A 16,592-nucleotide genomic window follows, 5' to 3' on the forward strand; every position below is an offset into this window, starting at 1 on the left:
TGACCTAGTATTTGATAGCACAACAGGGTGACTACAGTCAAAATAATTTAATTGTATATTTTAAAATAACTATGAGTACATATGGATTATTTGTAACATGAAGGTTAAATGCTTCATGAATTGATCGTTGCAAATTGCATGCTAGTAACAAAATATCTCATGGCTGGGTGCAGTGGCTCATGCCTGTAATCCCACCACTTTGGGAGCCCGAGGTGGATGGATCACTTGAGCTCAGGAGTTCAAGACCAGTCTGGGCAACATGGTGAAATCCCATCTCTATAAAAAATTAAAGAAAAAAAATTAGAAAAGTACAGTGGGGCACACCTGTAGTCCCAGCTACTTGGGAGGCTGAAGCAGGACAGCTGCTTGAGCCCAGTAGGCAGAGATTGCAGTGAGCTGAGATTGTGCCACTGCACTCCAACCTGGGCAACTGAAGTGAAACCCTGTCTCAAAAACAAACAAACAAAAAAATCATAAATATATATACCTACTGTGTTCTCACAAAAATCAAAACACTAAAACTTAAAAAAAAAATTGCTGTGCCACATGTATGACAAATACCTTAAATTCACTAATATTAAAAATGTTTATGAAACATCTTCTTTGTACAAGGCACTACAGATCATACAAATTAAGATAGTTTCTGTGCTCCAGAAACTTATAATCTAGTTGGAGAAATAAAGCATAAGTGCAAAACTTACGATATAAAGCAGTAGTTCAAAGGAAAAAGCAAAATTGTCTCTGAAGATGACAATCTTAAATTTAGAAAACCTAAAAACCACCAAAAAAATTTATAACTAAGAAATGAATTTAGTAAAGTTGCAAGATATAAAATCAACATACAAAAATAAGTTGTGTTTCTACATAAAAACAATGAGTATCCAAAAAATAAATTAAGAAAACATGGCTGGGCGTGGTGGCTCACACCTATAATCCCAGCACTTTGGGAGGCTGAGGCAGGCAGATCACCTGAGGTCAGGAATCGAGACCAGCCTGGCCAACATGGTGAAACTCTGCCTCTACTAAAAATACAAAAATTAGCCAGGTATGGTGGCAGGCACGTGTAATCCCAGCTACTCGGGAGGCTGGGGCAGGAGAATTGCTTGAACCCGGGTGGCAGAGGCTGCAGTGAGTTGAGATGGCTCCATTGCACTCCAGCCTCAGTGACAAGAGCGAGACTTTGTCTAAAAAAGCAGAAAAAGAAAACAATACTATTTTCAGTAGCATCAAAAAAACTAAGTACTTAGAATACATTTAACCGACACTAAACACCATAAAACGCTGATGAAAGAAACTGAATGAGGCACAAATAAATGGCTGGATATCTTATGTTCATCGATTGGAAGAATTAATATTGTTAAAATGTCCCTACTATCCAAACCAATCTATGGATTCAATGCAATCTCTATCAGAATTCCAATGATATTTTCACATAAATAGAAAAACAATCCTGAAATTTATACAGAACCACGATAGCCCATGAATAGCCAAGGCCATCTTGAGAAAGAACAACAAAGCTGGAAGTGTCACATTACCTGTGTGTTAGTCCGTTTTCACACTGTTATAACAAACTTCCCTGAGATTTGGTAACTTATAAAGAAAGAGGTTGAATAGATTCAGTTCTGTAATGGCTGGTGAGGCCTCAGGAAACTTACAATCATGGCAGAAGGGGAAGCAGGCACTTGTTACATGGGCAGGGAAGAGAGAGACAGTGTGTGTAGAAGGAACAGTCAAACACTTATAAAACCATCAGATCTCGTGAGAACTTACTATCACAAGAACAGCACAAGGAAAACTGCCGCTATGATCTAATAACCCCCTACCACGTCCTGCCCTCCATACATGGGGATTATGAGGATTACAATTAGAGATGAAATTTGGGTGGGGAAACAGAGCCAAACCATATCAACCTGATTTCAAAGTATATTATAAAGCTATAGTAATCAAAATTGTATGGTACTGACATAAAAAGAGATACACAGACCACTGTGACAGAATGGAGTCTAGAAATAAAACCACACATGCACATATGGTCAATTAATCTTTCACAAAGTGCTAAGAATGGAGAAAACACGTCTTCCAACACTGACTTTTCAACACAATAGTGTTAGGAAAACTGGATATCCACATGCAAAGGAAGGAAACTGGACCCTTATCTTACACTATCAACTCAAGAAGGATTAAAGACAGAGGGGGAAGGAAGGATGGTTAATGGGCACAAAAAATAGAAAGAATGAATAAGGACTGGGTGTAGTGGCCCACGTTTGTAATCCTAGCACTTTAGGAGGCTGAGGTGGGGCAGATCACTTGTGTCCAGGAGTCTGAGACCTGCCTGGGCAACATAGCAAGACCCCATCTCTACAAAAAATTAACTAGGCATGGTGGCAAGCATCTGTAGTCCCACCTACTCAGGATGATAAGGTGGGAGAATTGCTTGAGCCCAAGAGGTCGAGGCTGCAGTAAGCCATGATCATGACACTGTACTCCAGAGTGACACAGTGAGACCCTGTCTGAAAATAATAATGATGATGATGACGAATAAAATCTAGTACTTGATAGCACAATAGGGTGACTACAGTCCTGTAACAAAATATCCCATACACCCAATAAATACACAGACCTACTATGTACCCACAAAAATTAAAAGAAGAAGAAGGATCAAAGACTTAAATGTAAAACCTGAAACCATGCAAATCCTAGAAGAAAACAGGGGAAAAACACCCTGACATCTGTTTTCACGATGGTATTTTGGATGACATGGAAAGCACAGGTGACAAAAGCAAAAATAAACAAGTAGGATTATATGAAATTAAGTTATTGTAAAGAAAACAATCAACAAGATAAAAAAGCAACCTATGGAATAGGAGAAAATATTTGAAACCATACATCTAAAAGGGGGCTAATATCCAAGACATGTCAGGAACTCACACAACTCAGTAGCAAGAAAAAAACAAAACAACCTAAAAATGGACAAGAGATCTGAACAGATGTTTTCCCAAAAAACAACCAATGGCCAATAGGTGCTCAATACACTAATCATCAGGGAGATGCAAATCAAAACCGTAAGATATCTCACACCTGTTAGGATATCTATTATCAAGAAGTCAAATCATAACAAGGTCGGCAAAGATGTGGAGAAAAGGGATCCCCTCCCTGTACACTATTGATGGGACTGCAAAATGGTACAGTCATTATGGAAAACAGAAGTTCCTCAAACTAAAAACAGGATTACCACAGGATCCAACAATCCCACTTCTAGGTATATACCCAAAGGAATTGAAATCAGTTATCTCAAAGAGGTATCTGCACTCTCATATTCATTGCAGCATTATTCAAAGTAGCCAAGATACGGAAACAACCTAAGTGTCTGTCAATAGATGAATGGATAAAGAAAATGTAACACATACACATACACAGATGAAATATTATTCAGCCTTTAAAAAACAAGGAAATCCTGCCATCTGCAACAACATGGACGAAACTTAAGGACACTACACTAAGTAAGCAAGACAAAAAACAACTGCATGATCTCATATATGAACTATAAAGACATCAAATTCATAGGAACAGAGAGTAGAACAATGATTACCGGGGGTGGGAGGTGGGCGAAATGGGAGTATTTCGGTCAAAGGTACAAATTTTCAGGTATAAGATGAATACGTTCTGGGGACCTAATGTATGGCATGGTAACTATTGTTAATGATATTTATTTCCATAACTAACCCATATTGTATACTTGAAATAATAGGTCTTAAGCGTTCTCATCCCACATACAAAAAAACAGGTAACTGTGTGAGATGGTGGATCTATTAGACTGATTGTGGTTATCAACTCACAGGGTAGATCCAAGTATCGCACAGCATACCTTAAATATATACAATTTTTATTTGTCAATTATACCTCAACAAAGCTGGCAGTAGGGGGGAAGCAGTAGTTCATCAGAAAAATGAACACTTATGGTTATCGTAGGTAAAGAATGACTCATAAAGAAAGGATTTCAACAGCAGTTAAAGGATGGGTAATACTCTGACAGGCAGAAATGAGGCAAGAGAGCATTCCAAGAAGGGAGTGTCTGTGATATCAAACTAAGGAGTTTGAACTCCATTCTTTCATCAACAGCGAACCCTAGAAGACTTCAGAGCAGTGAATTTATAAAGAAGGCTCTCTGGAGAAAGTGAGTAATAGAGTTAAAAGGTGAGAAATGGGAATGCTGGGAAAATACAAATAAAATGGTCTTCCTGAGGTCAACACAGTTAATCACATACCTGATCCAAAGCTTGGTTATTTTGACATCTCATTGTTTTTTTCCATGATTAGTACATACCAATGGGAACTAAGTTTTTGCTCAGGATTACTAAACGACATATAATTTATTTTATAAGCCTAGTAATTATTTGTCCATTTCAGCTTTTTATTAGCTACCTACAACAGTGATAACTCACAAGATTTATCATATTAACACACTAACATCTAACACACTAACACACTAACATGTAACATGTCTCTTCATCCCTTTTATACCCATCTGTGTTTTACAGTTGGTGTTCAAAAATACTTCTGAAGGTAATTTAAATGTTTAAAGTCAGTGACCTGAAAAATGAGATATGACTATACATCTAATTTAGAATGGCTAAATTCAAAGATATCATTCTGATGTTCACATATATAGACTTTCATATTCACAGTTAGTATATTAAAGGAATAATTCTGGGTCCTCAGTACAGTACAAAATGTAATTCAACTCACACCACCTATGTCAATCATAAATCATAACCTACCTTATATGTTTCATCCTCAAAGCTGAAACTAGTCCTTTTACAATAACCTTAGCAGAAATGTACCAACTGCCCCCAGTCAAGTTCTACCTCTACCACCCCAATCTAGCCTACACATACTGAGCCTTTTTTAACACCTTTTGGGGGGCTCCAAAATATAATATTGGGGCTCCAATATAAAAAAGCTAAGGGATTATCTAGAGGCTCTTTTGTTCATAAACAACACTATACTGCATTTCTCAAATTTGGGGTAGGAAATAATTCTGAAAAGAAATGAGTCTAAACAGTGGAATTCCAAATACCTACTTAGAATAGAGGACAGTAGGTATTAGTACATAGAAGTTCACTAGAAGACCCATATAATGTACAGTTAGAGATTTTCATAGAGATTCATAGTCTTATGAATTATCATTGTACACATACAGTTTCCACAATTCTTTTGAACACTGAAACAACCAGCTTAGACTACTAAACGACTGTCCCTTCCACAAGGCTAGTTCTCTTTTTAAAATATATCACTCCTAAGAGAGCTTGATTTACTAAGTGAGCCCTAACAAAATTTCAGGTAAGCAAATCTTGCTTTATCATCTCTACGAGCATGTCTCCCTGCCTTCAAATGCCCTCAAGCAGCTGTAAGACTTCAACTCTGTAAAATCCTGTAGATCTTCAAATATTATTATAAAATTACTTGCATCTACAGCCTCTCAAAAATCAAAGCTTTTAGCAGCTCCGTGAGAACTTTTTAAACCAATTCACTCTAAATTATGGAAGTATAACTGACAGCCCTTTAATTTACCTAAAGGCATTTTCACTTTTAAATGAAGTTTGTTAACCTAATTAACTTACTTTCAGTAAGTTTAGAAATTAGAAAATCAACATGAAAACGTTCATACACAGTAAGAAAGGGCATATCCCAGGAAGAGAAGATTGGAAGCTGGAGTCTAGCATATGTATCCCACTCATCCAGGCATGTAACCATACACCTTATAATCACTTGGTTCAATATCTGATTTTTTTTTTTTTTTTTTTTTTTTTTGAGACAGAGTCTTGCTCTGTCGCCAGGCTGGAGTGCAGTGGTGGGATCTTGGCTCACTGCAACCTCTGCCTCTTGGGTTCAAGCGATTCTCCTGCCTCAGCCTCCAGAGTAGCTGGGACTACAGGCGTGCACTAGCACGCCCAGCTGATTTTTTGTATTTTTAGTAGAGACGGGATTTCACCATGTTGGCCAGGATGGTCTCGATCTCTCGACGTCGCGAATACCTGATTTTTTTAAGAGCCAACAAAGCTGGTGCCCAGAGACCAAGGTTAACCACTCATACTACAGTACTATACAGCCTCCTCTAAGGTATCCCTGCATTTCATTTCACTCCAGACCTCTAAACCCATGGGTTCCCTGCAGCCTAACTTTTGCACAATATAACTTAATAGTAGGGGTCCCTGGACTTCTGTGGAAAAAGGAAGCTGCATGTGAGGTGGGAATTTGAAAGAAGAGTATGAATAGTTTAAATTCCAGAACTGCCTTGGATTTCTAGATGACGTATCTAACTCCAAAACCAAACAATAGACATTCTTAAGAATATTCACAATGTCCCTAAATTAAAGCAAATTTTTATGCTTCTCTTATGGGAGAATAAAGTGGTTTACAGGCTTCTGGTCAATTCATACGTCGTGCTGTTTACTTTTATTTAAAATTAACTTAGGTCTGCCTTTTTAAAGGTAAGAGAATTTAAATTTTAGACGTAAAGTCTAAATTTGTTACATTCAAAAGGAATTATGTACTAAATTCAAAAGACAATTTAAATTCAAGTTCTATTTTTTCTGCATGTGCTTTGAAGTTAAGAGTTATACACACCTAAACAAATTAAAAATTATTCAACTGGCATTACATTGTAAACGAGTATCTCATTTAGGAACCAGATGATACTTTATATATATTTACACATGCTTATATATATATATACACACACATACATACATACATATCCAAAATACAATCAAGCACTAGACAAAATAGTCATATTGTTGGTATTACGATTTTATAAGTTTGTTTTGTTCTGATTTGCATTTGAAAATTAGGTCAGCCAAAACTTGATGGCAAATAGTCTGATTTACAGCCCAACTATGACAGTCAAAGGAGACACCAGAATTACCTGTCACTAAATCCCATCACCAGTATTACCAGGGATGTGGGTGAGGACTGTCAAGGGCATTACAGGCAATGGAATAGTAACACACAAAGATTTGGGGATTTTAACAAACTAAAACCAGTATTTCACGAAGACCTAATAAGGACAAGGTCACAACCTATCCCCACATGGTCAAATTAACGTGGAAAGGAGAAAAACTTCACTCTGACATCGATTGGTCCTGCTTTCTTTGGGGAGGAAAAAAAGCATTTTTATACTCTGAACTCTGTCGTTCTCATAGACAAAGTTATAGCAGTATTTGCAGAGAGTAGGGAGTATCCCATCCACCACTTATTTCTTTCTCATATCTACTGAGTAATCCAATACAAGAAAGAAAAAGATAACCAGGACTTAAAGCAAAAACAGAATTCAGTTCCATGCTACCCCGGTCTTATTATTTCCAGGTGTTATAACTGGGAGTTGTGCGGCCAGATTTGAGTTCTACTTCCGCTCCTTTAATCCCCTATTCCGAAGAGTCCAAGAGCAGCAGCTAATAAAAAGACCAACTCGAAAGTGGGGAAGGGATGTTGGGGTTAAAGAGGGGAGTTAAATAACCAGACCTTTAGTGAAGAATAAAGAATTCAGGCTGCAGTTTCTAGAAATAAGTTATTACAGGCCTGTAAAGTCTGGCGCTGGGTAAAGCCCAAGATGCTTTCCCTAACTCCAAAACGACGACCTTAGAGGGTTGGGGCACCACAGCGGCCGGATTTCTAATTGTGGAAAGTTTAAACAAATTTATTCCTCGGGGAATGGGGGAAGGGAGGGAAGAACAAGTCTGGGCTCGGCCGTGCAGCGTGCGGAGTCTGCACGGCGCAGCCGTCGGTCCAACGCGCGGAGGCTCAGGGATTTTCGGCAGCAGCGACTTCATCCACCCCGGACCGCCGGCTGGAGGACGTGCCTGGAGCCGGCGGGCATGTGCGGCCAATTCGGTGGAACGAGGACGCGGACCGCGAAGGCAGGTAGGTCTGGCACTAAGGGGCAGGGGTCCCAGGCTCTGGGTGGAAGTTGGGGGTGGGACGGCGCCGGGAGGCCGGGGAGGCAGCGGCGAAAGGCGGCGGGCGGCTCTACTTACTCGGCTGTACCAGATGCTGAGGCGGGCCGCGGCCAGCACGGCGAAGAAAGCCCTCTGCGGGTCAGACTGAACGTGGAAAGGCGCCTCGGCCGGGCTCCCCAGAGGGCACAGCAGCCTCTTGGGCCAGCCGGTCAGAAAATACATGGTCCGTACGGAGCCACCGACGCCGGGGCCCCGGGCCCCCGGCGCCCCCAGTTGCGTCCGTCACACTCAGCGGCCCCGGGCTGGTCGCCCGCCTCCCACACCGCCACCGGCTGAGTCGGCGGCGGCGGCGGCGGCAGCTCGGGGCATCTGCCCGCTGGCCTGGCCGGGCCGGGCCGACGCGAGGCTGCGCGACGAAAGCACCCCCAAGCTGACGGGGCGAGTGTGGGGGAGGGAAGGGGAGGGAGAGTAGGGACAGAGAGAGGGCGGGAGGAGCGCGGAGGCCCGCCCCGGCCCCGCCCCTTCCTCAGGCCGCGCAGGCGTCACCACGCCGCGCCGCGTGGGTCGAGCTGGGGAGGGCCGGCGCGCGCGCTCTTGAGCCTCCTGCCGTCTCCCTAGCTGTTTCCAGAAGCTCCGCCTAAGCCTCGCCCGGCAGCCGGGTTGCGTTGGCACTTCTGCGCGCCGGCCCCTCCCTTGCTCCTCTCCCTAGCAATCTCCAGGGTTTTACCGGGAGGACCTGGGCAACCGCCTGAGACTCCGAGGCAAGTGGGGCAAGTCTAGGGATAACGCAGCAGCAAGGCTACTGGGCCCGTGGGACACGCCCTGGACTGGCCAAACTGGACCTCCCTTCCGGATTGGCGGGGTCTCGGTGGGGGCGGGCCGGATGCCGGGGGTAACTGGAGTCACGTGACGCCCTGCGCCGTTTCCCACTTTGGGCTGCCGGCCGCTGTGGCTATGGTGGGCGGTGAGGGCTCTTACCGTGTGAGCTTTTTTAATGCCGGGGTCTGTAGTGAGAGCTGGTGATGAAGCTCCTGCCCGTATGGAGCTTACGTCCCTAAGGGAGCGTTTATTTTATCAGTAAACAAACCGCTCACCATGAAAGTATTGAGTTCTGTCTTCTGCCTTTCAGGAGTTCTAAATCTGTGTCTTTGAAACCGTTTCCATTCGTCTTAGTCTTACCAGCCATAACTTTAGATGAGAGGAGGCTATCTCTTTCGTGCTGCAAAAGGCTTGGACTTAGTTTTAGAACTGGAAGGGACTGGTGATAGCGTAGGTCCATATTTAGCTTTTGGACCCCAGGTATCACCTTAACTGTAACTTTCCACGGATTAACCCAGTGGTAACGTCTGAATAGAAGGAGGGTTGAGGGGATATGGTGTGGAATGGGGGAAGGAGGAGTCTGAAATAGAAGAAAGATTTGCTTCTCATTGTCTACCTTTTTTAGTACAGTTTGAATTTTTCCATTTGTTTGTATTACTTTTTCAATTAAAAAGCCAGGTTTAAAAAATGAACCCACACTAAAAAGTAGCAACGTAGGCGGGGTGCGGCGGCTCACGCCTGTAATCCCAGCATTTTGGGAAGCCGAGGAGGGCAGATCACTTGAGGTAAGCAGTTCGAGACCAGCCTGGCCAACATCGTGAAACCCCGTCTTACTGAAAATACAAAAATTAGCTGGGCGTGGTGGCAGGTGCCTGTAATCCCAGTTCCTCGGGAGCCTAAGGCAGGAGAATCGCTTGAACCTGGGAGGCGGAAGTTGCAGTGAGCCAAGATCCCTCCACTGCCCTCCAGCCTGGGCAACAAAGTGAGACTGTCTCAAAAAAAAAAAAAAAAAAGTAGCAACATAAACAGAAAAAAGGAAACAAAGGAACTTAATTCATATTAGATATACATTGTAGCTGGTATTCGTAACCAAATATGTAACTTTCTGTAATTTTTCTGAACATTCACTGCATTCCCTGGAAGGTGATTATAGAATCCTGGATTCCTCAAATGAAGGTTGAAACTGCCTCACCACTCACTAGCCTGTTGTGATCAGATTGTCTCCTTGGCGTCTACCCTCCCCCAGTCCAACACAGCAACCTGGAACATAGTAAGCATAGTAAGCTGGCAATATTTGTCAGACAAACCGTGGAGGAAACCCTGATCCAGCTGAGCTACACCATTAGACAAAGAGGCCCAGAGAGGTTTCTTAATTTGCCCATTTAAAATTGTAGAATAACAAAGTTGCATCATGCTTTCATCTTAGAATCAGTTATGCACTTGGCAGAAAGAGGAAATGAAAATGTTCTAGTGCAGCAATTTTGCTGGCAGTGTTACTGAATGTTTGTCCCAGCTGTCTCTCAGAGAGTCTTTGTTCTCATATGTCTCTCAAGTTTGTCATACTGTGCTCATGGGCAATTTAAGGAACTTCTAAGCAATTTTTATTGCACTCAATTTTAACCTTGCTGACTTTAGAAGCTAATTCCTCTGCCACACTCCTGTGTAGCACTTAAGATTCACAAAATAATTCCAAATGCTTGTCTTGATTTAATTCATAGTAAACATTCGAGGAGGGTGACATTGGTGTGATGTTGTTATTCTCACTTTCTTAAGTGAGGAAGCAGGACAAGTGTGGTAGGTGTGCCTGAAGTCACGTGGCCTGAAAACAACTGATGTTCTTCTACAAATCCAGTGTGATTTCTTTTTTTCTTTTTTTTTTTCGAGATGGAGTTTCACTCTTGTTGCCCAGGCTGGCGTGCAATGGTGCCATCTCAGCTCACTGCAGCCTCCACCTCCTGGGTTCAAGCAATTCTGCCTCAGCCTCCAGAGTAGTTGGGATTACAGGCATGCACCACCATGCCTGGCTGATTTTGTATTTTTAGTAGAGACGAGGTTTCTCCATGTTGGTTAGGCTGATCTGGAACTCCTGACCTCACGTGATCTGCTCACCTCGGCCTCCCAAAGTGTTGGGATTACAGGCGTGAGCCACCGTGCCCAGCCTCCAGTGTGATTTTTTAAAAAATTTAAGGTTTGGCTGGGCACGGTGGCTCACACCTGTAATCCCAAAACTTTGGGAAGCCAAGGCAGGCGGATCATGAGGTCGGGAGTTCGGGACCAGCCTGGCCAATATGGTGAAACCTTGTCTTTCTACTAGAAAAAAAAAAACAAAAATTAGCTGGGCATGGTGGTATGCACCTGTCATCCCAGCTACTCTGGAGGATAAGGCAGGAGAATTACTTGAACCTGGGAGGCAGAGGTTGCGGTGAGCCGAGATCGCTCCACTGCACTCCAGCCTGGGTGACAGAGTGAGACTTTGTCTCAAAAAACAAAAGATAAGGCTTATGGCAACCCTGCATCAAGTAAGTCTGTTGGTGCTGTTTTTCCAACAGCATATGCTCTTTAGGCTGAACTAAATTGTGGTAATTGCTCTGGACAGTGAGAGGGAGAGGGGGAAAACCTCTAGGTCTTTCTCCCTGGCAGAGAGAAAAGGAAATATCTGACTCTCCAAAACGCCATACTTGAGAGTTCCTCCATTGTGACAAAAATGTTATTGGCTGGATTTTTCAACTTTATTTCTTTCTCTCTTTTTTTTTTTTTTTGAGATAGAACATTGCTTTGTGGCACAGGCTGGAGTGCAGTGGTGCAATCTTGGCTCACTGCAACCTCCGCCTCCCGGATTCAAGTGATTCTTGTGTGTCAGCCTCCTGAGTAGCTGCGACTACAGGCATGCACCACCACGGCCTGTCTATTTTTTGTGTTTTTAGTAGAGATGGAGTTTCATCATGTGCCAGGCTAGTCTGCAACTCCTAGCCTCAAATGATCCACCAGCTTCGGCCTCCCAAAGTGCTGGGATAACAGGTGTGAACTGCCGTGCCTGGCTTCAACTTTCAAATATCATATTTTAACTTTATTTTGTAAAATATAGTTCTCATGCCTTAGGTCTTCCTTCTCCTCCTTTTTCTACTAGTTTCCCCCGCCACTCTTGTCAAAATTTTTGGACTCTGTTCTAAGATTAAGCTTATGATAAAAGTTAATAGTGGGCCAGGCAGGGTAATCACGCCTGTAATCCCAGCACTTTCGGAGGCCGAGGTGGGCAGATCACTTGAGCCCAGGAGTTTGAGACCAGCCTGGGCAACATGGTGAAACCCTGTCTCTACAAAAAATTAGCCGGCACTGTGGCATACACCTGTGGTCCCAGCCCCTTAGGCAGCTAAGGCAGGAGAATTGCTTGAGCCTGGGAGGTAACAGTGAGCCAAGATAGTGCTATTGCACTCCCACCTAAGTGACAGGAATGAAATCCTGTCTCAAAAAAAAAAAAATAGTTACTAGGTGCATGTTTTCATCTATTAAACACTTTTTAAATTACAAGAAATAATGTTGGTAAGAGTACACATAAGAAACGGGGATACATTTATACACTCTTGACGGAAGTATAATTTGGTGCAATTTTTTTTTAATATAAGGTTTGTGGTAACCCTGTGTTGAGCAAGTCTGTTGGCACCATTTTTTCTAATAGCATATGCTCACTTCGTGGCTCTTATCACATTTTGGTAATTCTTTAAATATTTGAAACTTTTTCATTTTTAGTCTATCTGTTATGATGGTTTGTGGTCAGTGGTCTTTGTTGTAACTATTGTAATTGTTTTGGGGTGTCATGTACCACATCCATGTAAGATGGAGAACTTAAGCGATAAATGTTGTGTGTGTTCTGACTGTTCCATCAACTGGCAGTTCCTCTGTCTCTCTCCCTTTCTTTGGGCCTCCCTATCCCCTGAGATGTAACAATATCGAAATTAGGCCTGTTAGTAACCCAACAGTAGCCTCTAAGTGTTCAAGTGAAAGGAAGAATCCCCTGTCTCTCACTTTATGTAAAAAGCTAGAAATGATTAAACTAAGTGAGGAAGGCATATTGAAAGCGAAGATAGGCTAAAAGCTAGGCCTCTTGTACCAGTTACCCAAGTTATGAATGCAAAGGAAAAAAAGTTCTTAAAGGAAAGTAAAAGTACCACTCTGGAGAACATAGGAATGATAAAACAGCCTTGTTGCTGACCTGGAGAAAGTTTTAATGGTCTGGATAGAAGAGCAATCAAGCTACAACAGTACCTTAAACCAGACGCAGTGCCTCATGCCTGTAATCCCAGCACTGTGGGAGGCTGAGACAGGAGGATCACTTGAGCCTAAGACCTCGAGACCAGCCTGGGCAATATAGCAAGACCCCATTTCTTAAAAAAAAATGTTTTAAGTAGGCAGGTATGGTGGTGTGCACCTGTAGGCCTAGCTACTTGGGAGGCTGAGATAGGGGGATCACTTGAGCCCAGGAGTTCCAGATTACAATGAGCTATCTGCTCCGCTGCACTCTAACCTGGGTGACAGAGTGAGACCCTGTCTCTAAAATGAAGCAAAAACCAGTTTTTAAAAAGCATTCCCTTAAGCCAAAGCCTAGGCCAGAGCAATGCCCTAGCTCTCTTCAATTCTGTGAAGCCTAAGGGAGGCAAGGAAACTGCAGAAGAAACATTTGAAGCTAGCAGAGGTTGGTTCATGAGGTTTACCGAAAGAAGCTGTGTCCGTAACATAAAAGTGCAAGGTGAAGTGGCAAGTGCTGACGTAGAAGCTACAGCAAGTTATCCAGAAGATCTAGCTAAGATCTTTGATAAAGGTGGCTACATTAAACAACCGATCTTCAGTGTAGACAAAACAGCCATCTGTTGGAATAAGGTGCCATCTAGGACTTTCATAGTTAGAGAGGAAAAGTCAGTGCTTGGCTTCAAAGCTTCAAAGGACAGGCTGACTCTCTTGTTAGCAGCTAATAATGCTGGTGGCTTTTTTGGTGGAAGCCAGTGCTCATTTACCATTCCTAGAGTCCTAAGGCCCTTAAGAATTATGTCAAGTCTACTCTTCCTGTGCTCTATAAATGGAACAGCAAAGCATGGATGACAGCACATCCTTTTCCAGTATGGTTTATTGAATATTTTAATCTCTTGTTGAGAACTACTACTTGGAATGAAAGAGTCCTTTCAGATTTTCACTGTTCATGGACAGTGCATCTAGCCATCTTAGAGTATTGATGGAGACATACAAGGAGATTAATGCTGTTTCCTTGCCTGCTAATGCAATATCCATTCTGTAGCCCATGGACCAAGGGGTAATTTTGACTTTTAAGTCTTATTATTTAAGAAGTATATTTCATAAGGCTAGAGCTGCTATGAAATGCAGCTATACATAGTGAATCTGCTATACATAGTTCAAACTTTCACTGTTCATGGACAGTGCATCTAGCCATCCTAGAATTCTAATGGAGACATACAAGGACATTAATACTGTTTCCTTGCCTGCTAATGCAATATCCATTCTGTAGCTGTGGACCAAGGAATAATTTTGACTTTTAAGTCTTATTATTTAAGAAATACATTTCATAAGGCTAGAGCTGCTATGAAATGCAGCTATACCTAGTGGATCTGCTGTACATAGTGATTCCTCTGATGGATCTGAGCAAAGTAAATCTAAAACCTTCTGGAAAGGGGCCAGGTGCGGTGGCTCACACCTGTAATCCCAGCACTTTGGGAGGCCGAGGCAGGCAGATCACGAGGTCAAGAGATCGAGACCATCCTAGCCAACATGGTGAAACCCCGTCTCTACTAAAAATATAATAATTAGCTGGACATGGTGGCATCCGCCTGTAGTCCCAGCTACTCGGGAGGCTGAGGCAGGAGAATTGCTTGAACCTGTGAGGTGGAGGTTGCAGTGAGCCGAGATCGTGCCACTGCACTCCAGCCTGGCAACAGAGGAAGACTCCATCTCAAAAAAAAAAAAAAAAAAAGAGAACTTGCAACAGTCACTACAGCCTTCAGCAACCACCACCCTGATGAGTCTGCAGCCATCAACATGGGACGAGACCCTCCAACAGCAAAGAGATTACTATTTGCTGGAAGCTCTGAAGATCATTAGCATTTTGTTAGCAATAACATATATATATATTTTGAGATGGAGTGTCGCTCTGTCACCCAGGCTGGAGTGCAGTGGTACAATCTTGGTTGACTGCAACCTCCGCCTCCCAGGTTCAAGCGATTCTCCTGCCTCAGGCTCCGGAGTATCTGGGATTACAGGCATGTGCCACCATGCCTGGCTAATTTTTGTATTTTTAGTAGAGATGGAGTTTCACCATGTTGGCCAGTCTGGTCTTGAACTCCTGACCTCAGGTAATCTGCCCGCCTCGGCCTCCCAAAGTACTGGGATTATAGGCATGAGCCACCATGCTCGGTTGCAATTAAGTATTTTCTAAATTAAGGTATACACATTTTTTAGACAAAATGCTATTACACACTTAATAGATGACAGAACAGTCTAAACATAACTTTTATAACCACTGGCAAACCAAAAAATTTGTGTGACTCATCTTATTGCAATATACACTTTATTGGGTTGGTCTGGAACCTAGCCTACAATATCTCTGAAGTATGCATGATTATTTTCTAAGGAAATAAACATTGATATATACAGAATTTTAGCCTTAAATCTAAAGGTGTATCTAAGTGGGAATAATCTAAATGTCTCCAAAAAGACATTAATTACTGTCCTTCCTTACACCTGAGTATTTTGCAAAAATAAAAGCTTATGTTGAGGAAGAATATTTAATCACTTGGAAGTGTATTCAGTATATATTAGGAAGTAATGAAAAACAGATTAAATACAGTATGTAAAATATAATCTCATGTTTATGAAAAAAATTACATATGTGCCTAATAAAAAATGGGGAAAATGCAATTATAGGTACTTTTTATGTTCTTCTTTGGGATTTTGGATTTGCCAAATTGTAATGAATTCATGTTACTTTTGTGATAAGAATAAAGTTATTTTAAAAAGTTAAATTGCTTATGATTAGTAATGCCCTGTTTGTTCTGCTTTAAGTAGGATCTTGCAGAACTGGCAAGTCAAAGGGAGTAATGTGTAGCTTCTGGCTCAGTCCCAAGCCTAGTGAGAAGAAGATTAAGAGGAAAGGTACCCTGAGTCACCAGACTAAAAGTAGGCCCTGTGTACTCTTGCACATATTCACAGGCTTCTGATGATGGAGCTGTGGCTGGATTTTGGGTCTGAGCATACCACTCTCAGTATTTGGAGACCTCCGTAAGAACCTATGATAATATCCATTGAAAATGGTACTACTTTCATTTGTGACTTTAATGTATTTTTAACATTCTACCTGATTACACTTTTATCGTATAAACTGATGTATTTGCTTCTTGGGTGGCTTTTTTTTCTGAGATGGAGAGTTGTTCTGTTGCCCTGCTTGGACTTCAGTGGTAACATCTCAGCTCACTGCAGCCTCCGCCTCCTGGGTTCCAGCGATTCTCCTGCCTTAGCCTCCTGCGTAGCTGGGATTACAGGCATAAGCTACCACGCCCAGCTAATTTTTGTATTTTTAGTAGAGATGGGGGTTTCACCAAGTTGGCCAGGCTGGTCTTGAACTCCTGACCTCAGGTGATCAACCCACCTAGGCCTCCCAAAGTGCTAGGATTACAGGCGTGAGCCACCGTGCCTGGACTGGGCTAGCCTCTTAGTTATCATTTGTCCCTTCTGAAAGTAAGTAATATCTCAGCTGAATTGATACGATGTCTGGGTTTTGCTTCAAAATAATCTGGGGGTGAGTGAAATGTATATGAA

At 42.4% G+C, this 16,592-nt stretch overlaps 1 protein-coding gene and 1 long non-coding RNA gene across 7 annotated transcripts in view; one reads left to right on the forward strand and one right to left on the reverse strand.

Annotated features, from left to right (window-relative positions):
* Window positions 1–11,080, reverse strand: part of RIC1 (RIC1 homolog, RAB6A GEF complex partner 1) — a 154,779-nt gene extending 143,699 nt beyond the window's left edge. For all 5 annotated transcript variants that reach the window (XR_008660246.2, XR_008660244.2, XM_055294302.2 and 2 more), the window contains exon 1: window positions 8,034–11,080. Coding sequence is in view for 3 of the 5 variants with exons in the window: in XM_055294302.2 (XP_055150277.1) it covers window positions 8,034–8,177 (144 nt within the window). In the remaining 2 variants the exon portion in view is untranslated. The remainder of the gene's footprint in view (window positions 1–8,033) is intronic.
* LOC129490424 (uncharacterized) overlaps window positions 5,794–16,592 on the forward strand; it is a 209,176-nt gene continuing 198,377 nt past the window's right edge. Inside the window, exon 1 of one of the 2 annotated variants that reach the window (XR_010113581.1) lies at window positions 5,794–7,920. This is a non-coding gene — a long non-coding RNA (uncharacterized lncRNA). The remainder of the gene's footprint in view (window positions 7,921–16,592) is intronic. The other variant, XR_010113580.1, reaches the window with a different exon arrangement.

Source organism: Symphalangus syndactylus, chromosome 9 (genome assembly GCF_028878055.3).
Source record: "Symphalangus syndactylus isolate Jambi chromosome 9, NHGRI_mSymSyn1-v2.1_pri, whole genome shotgun sequence".
In the NCBI taxonomy this organism is placed as follows: Eukaryota; Metazoa; Chordata; class Mammalia; order Primates; family Hylobatidae; genus Symphalangus; species Symphalangus syndactylus.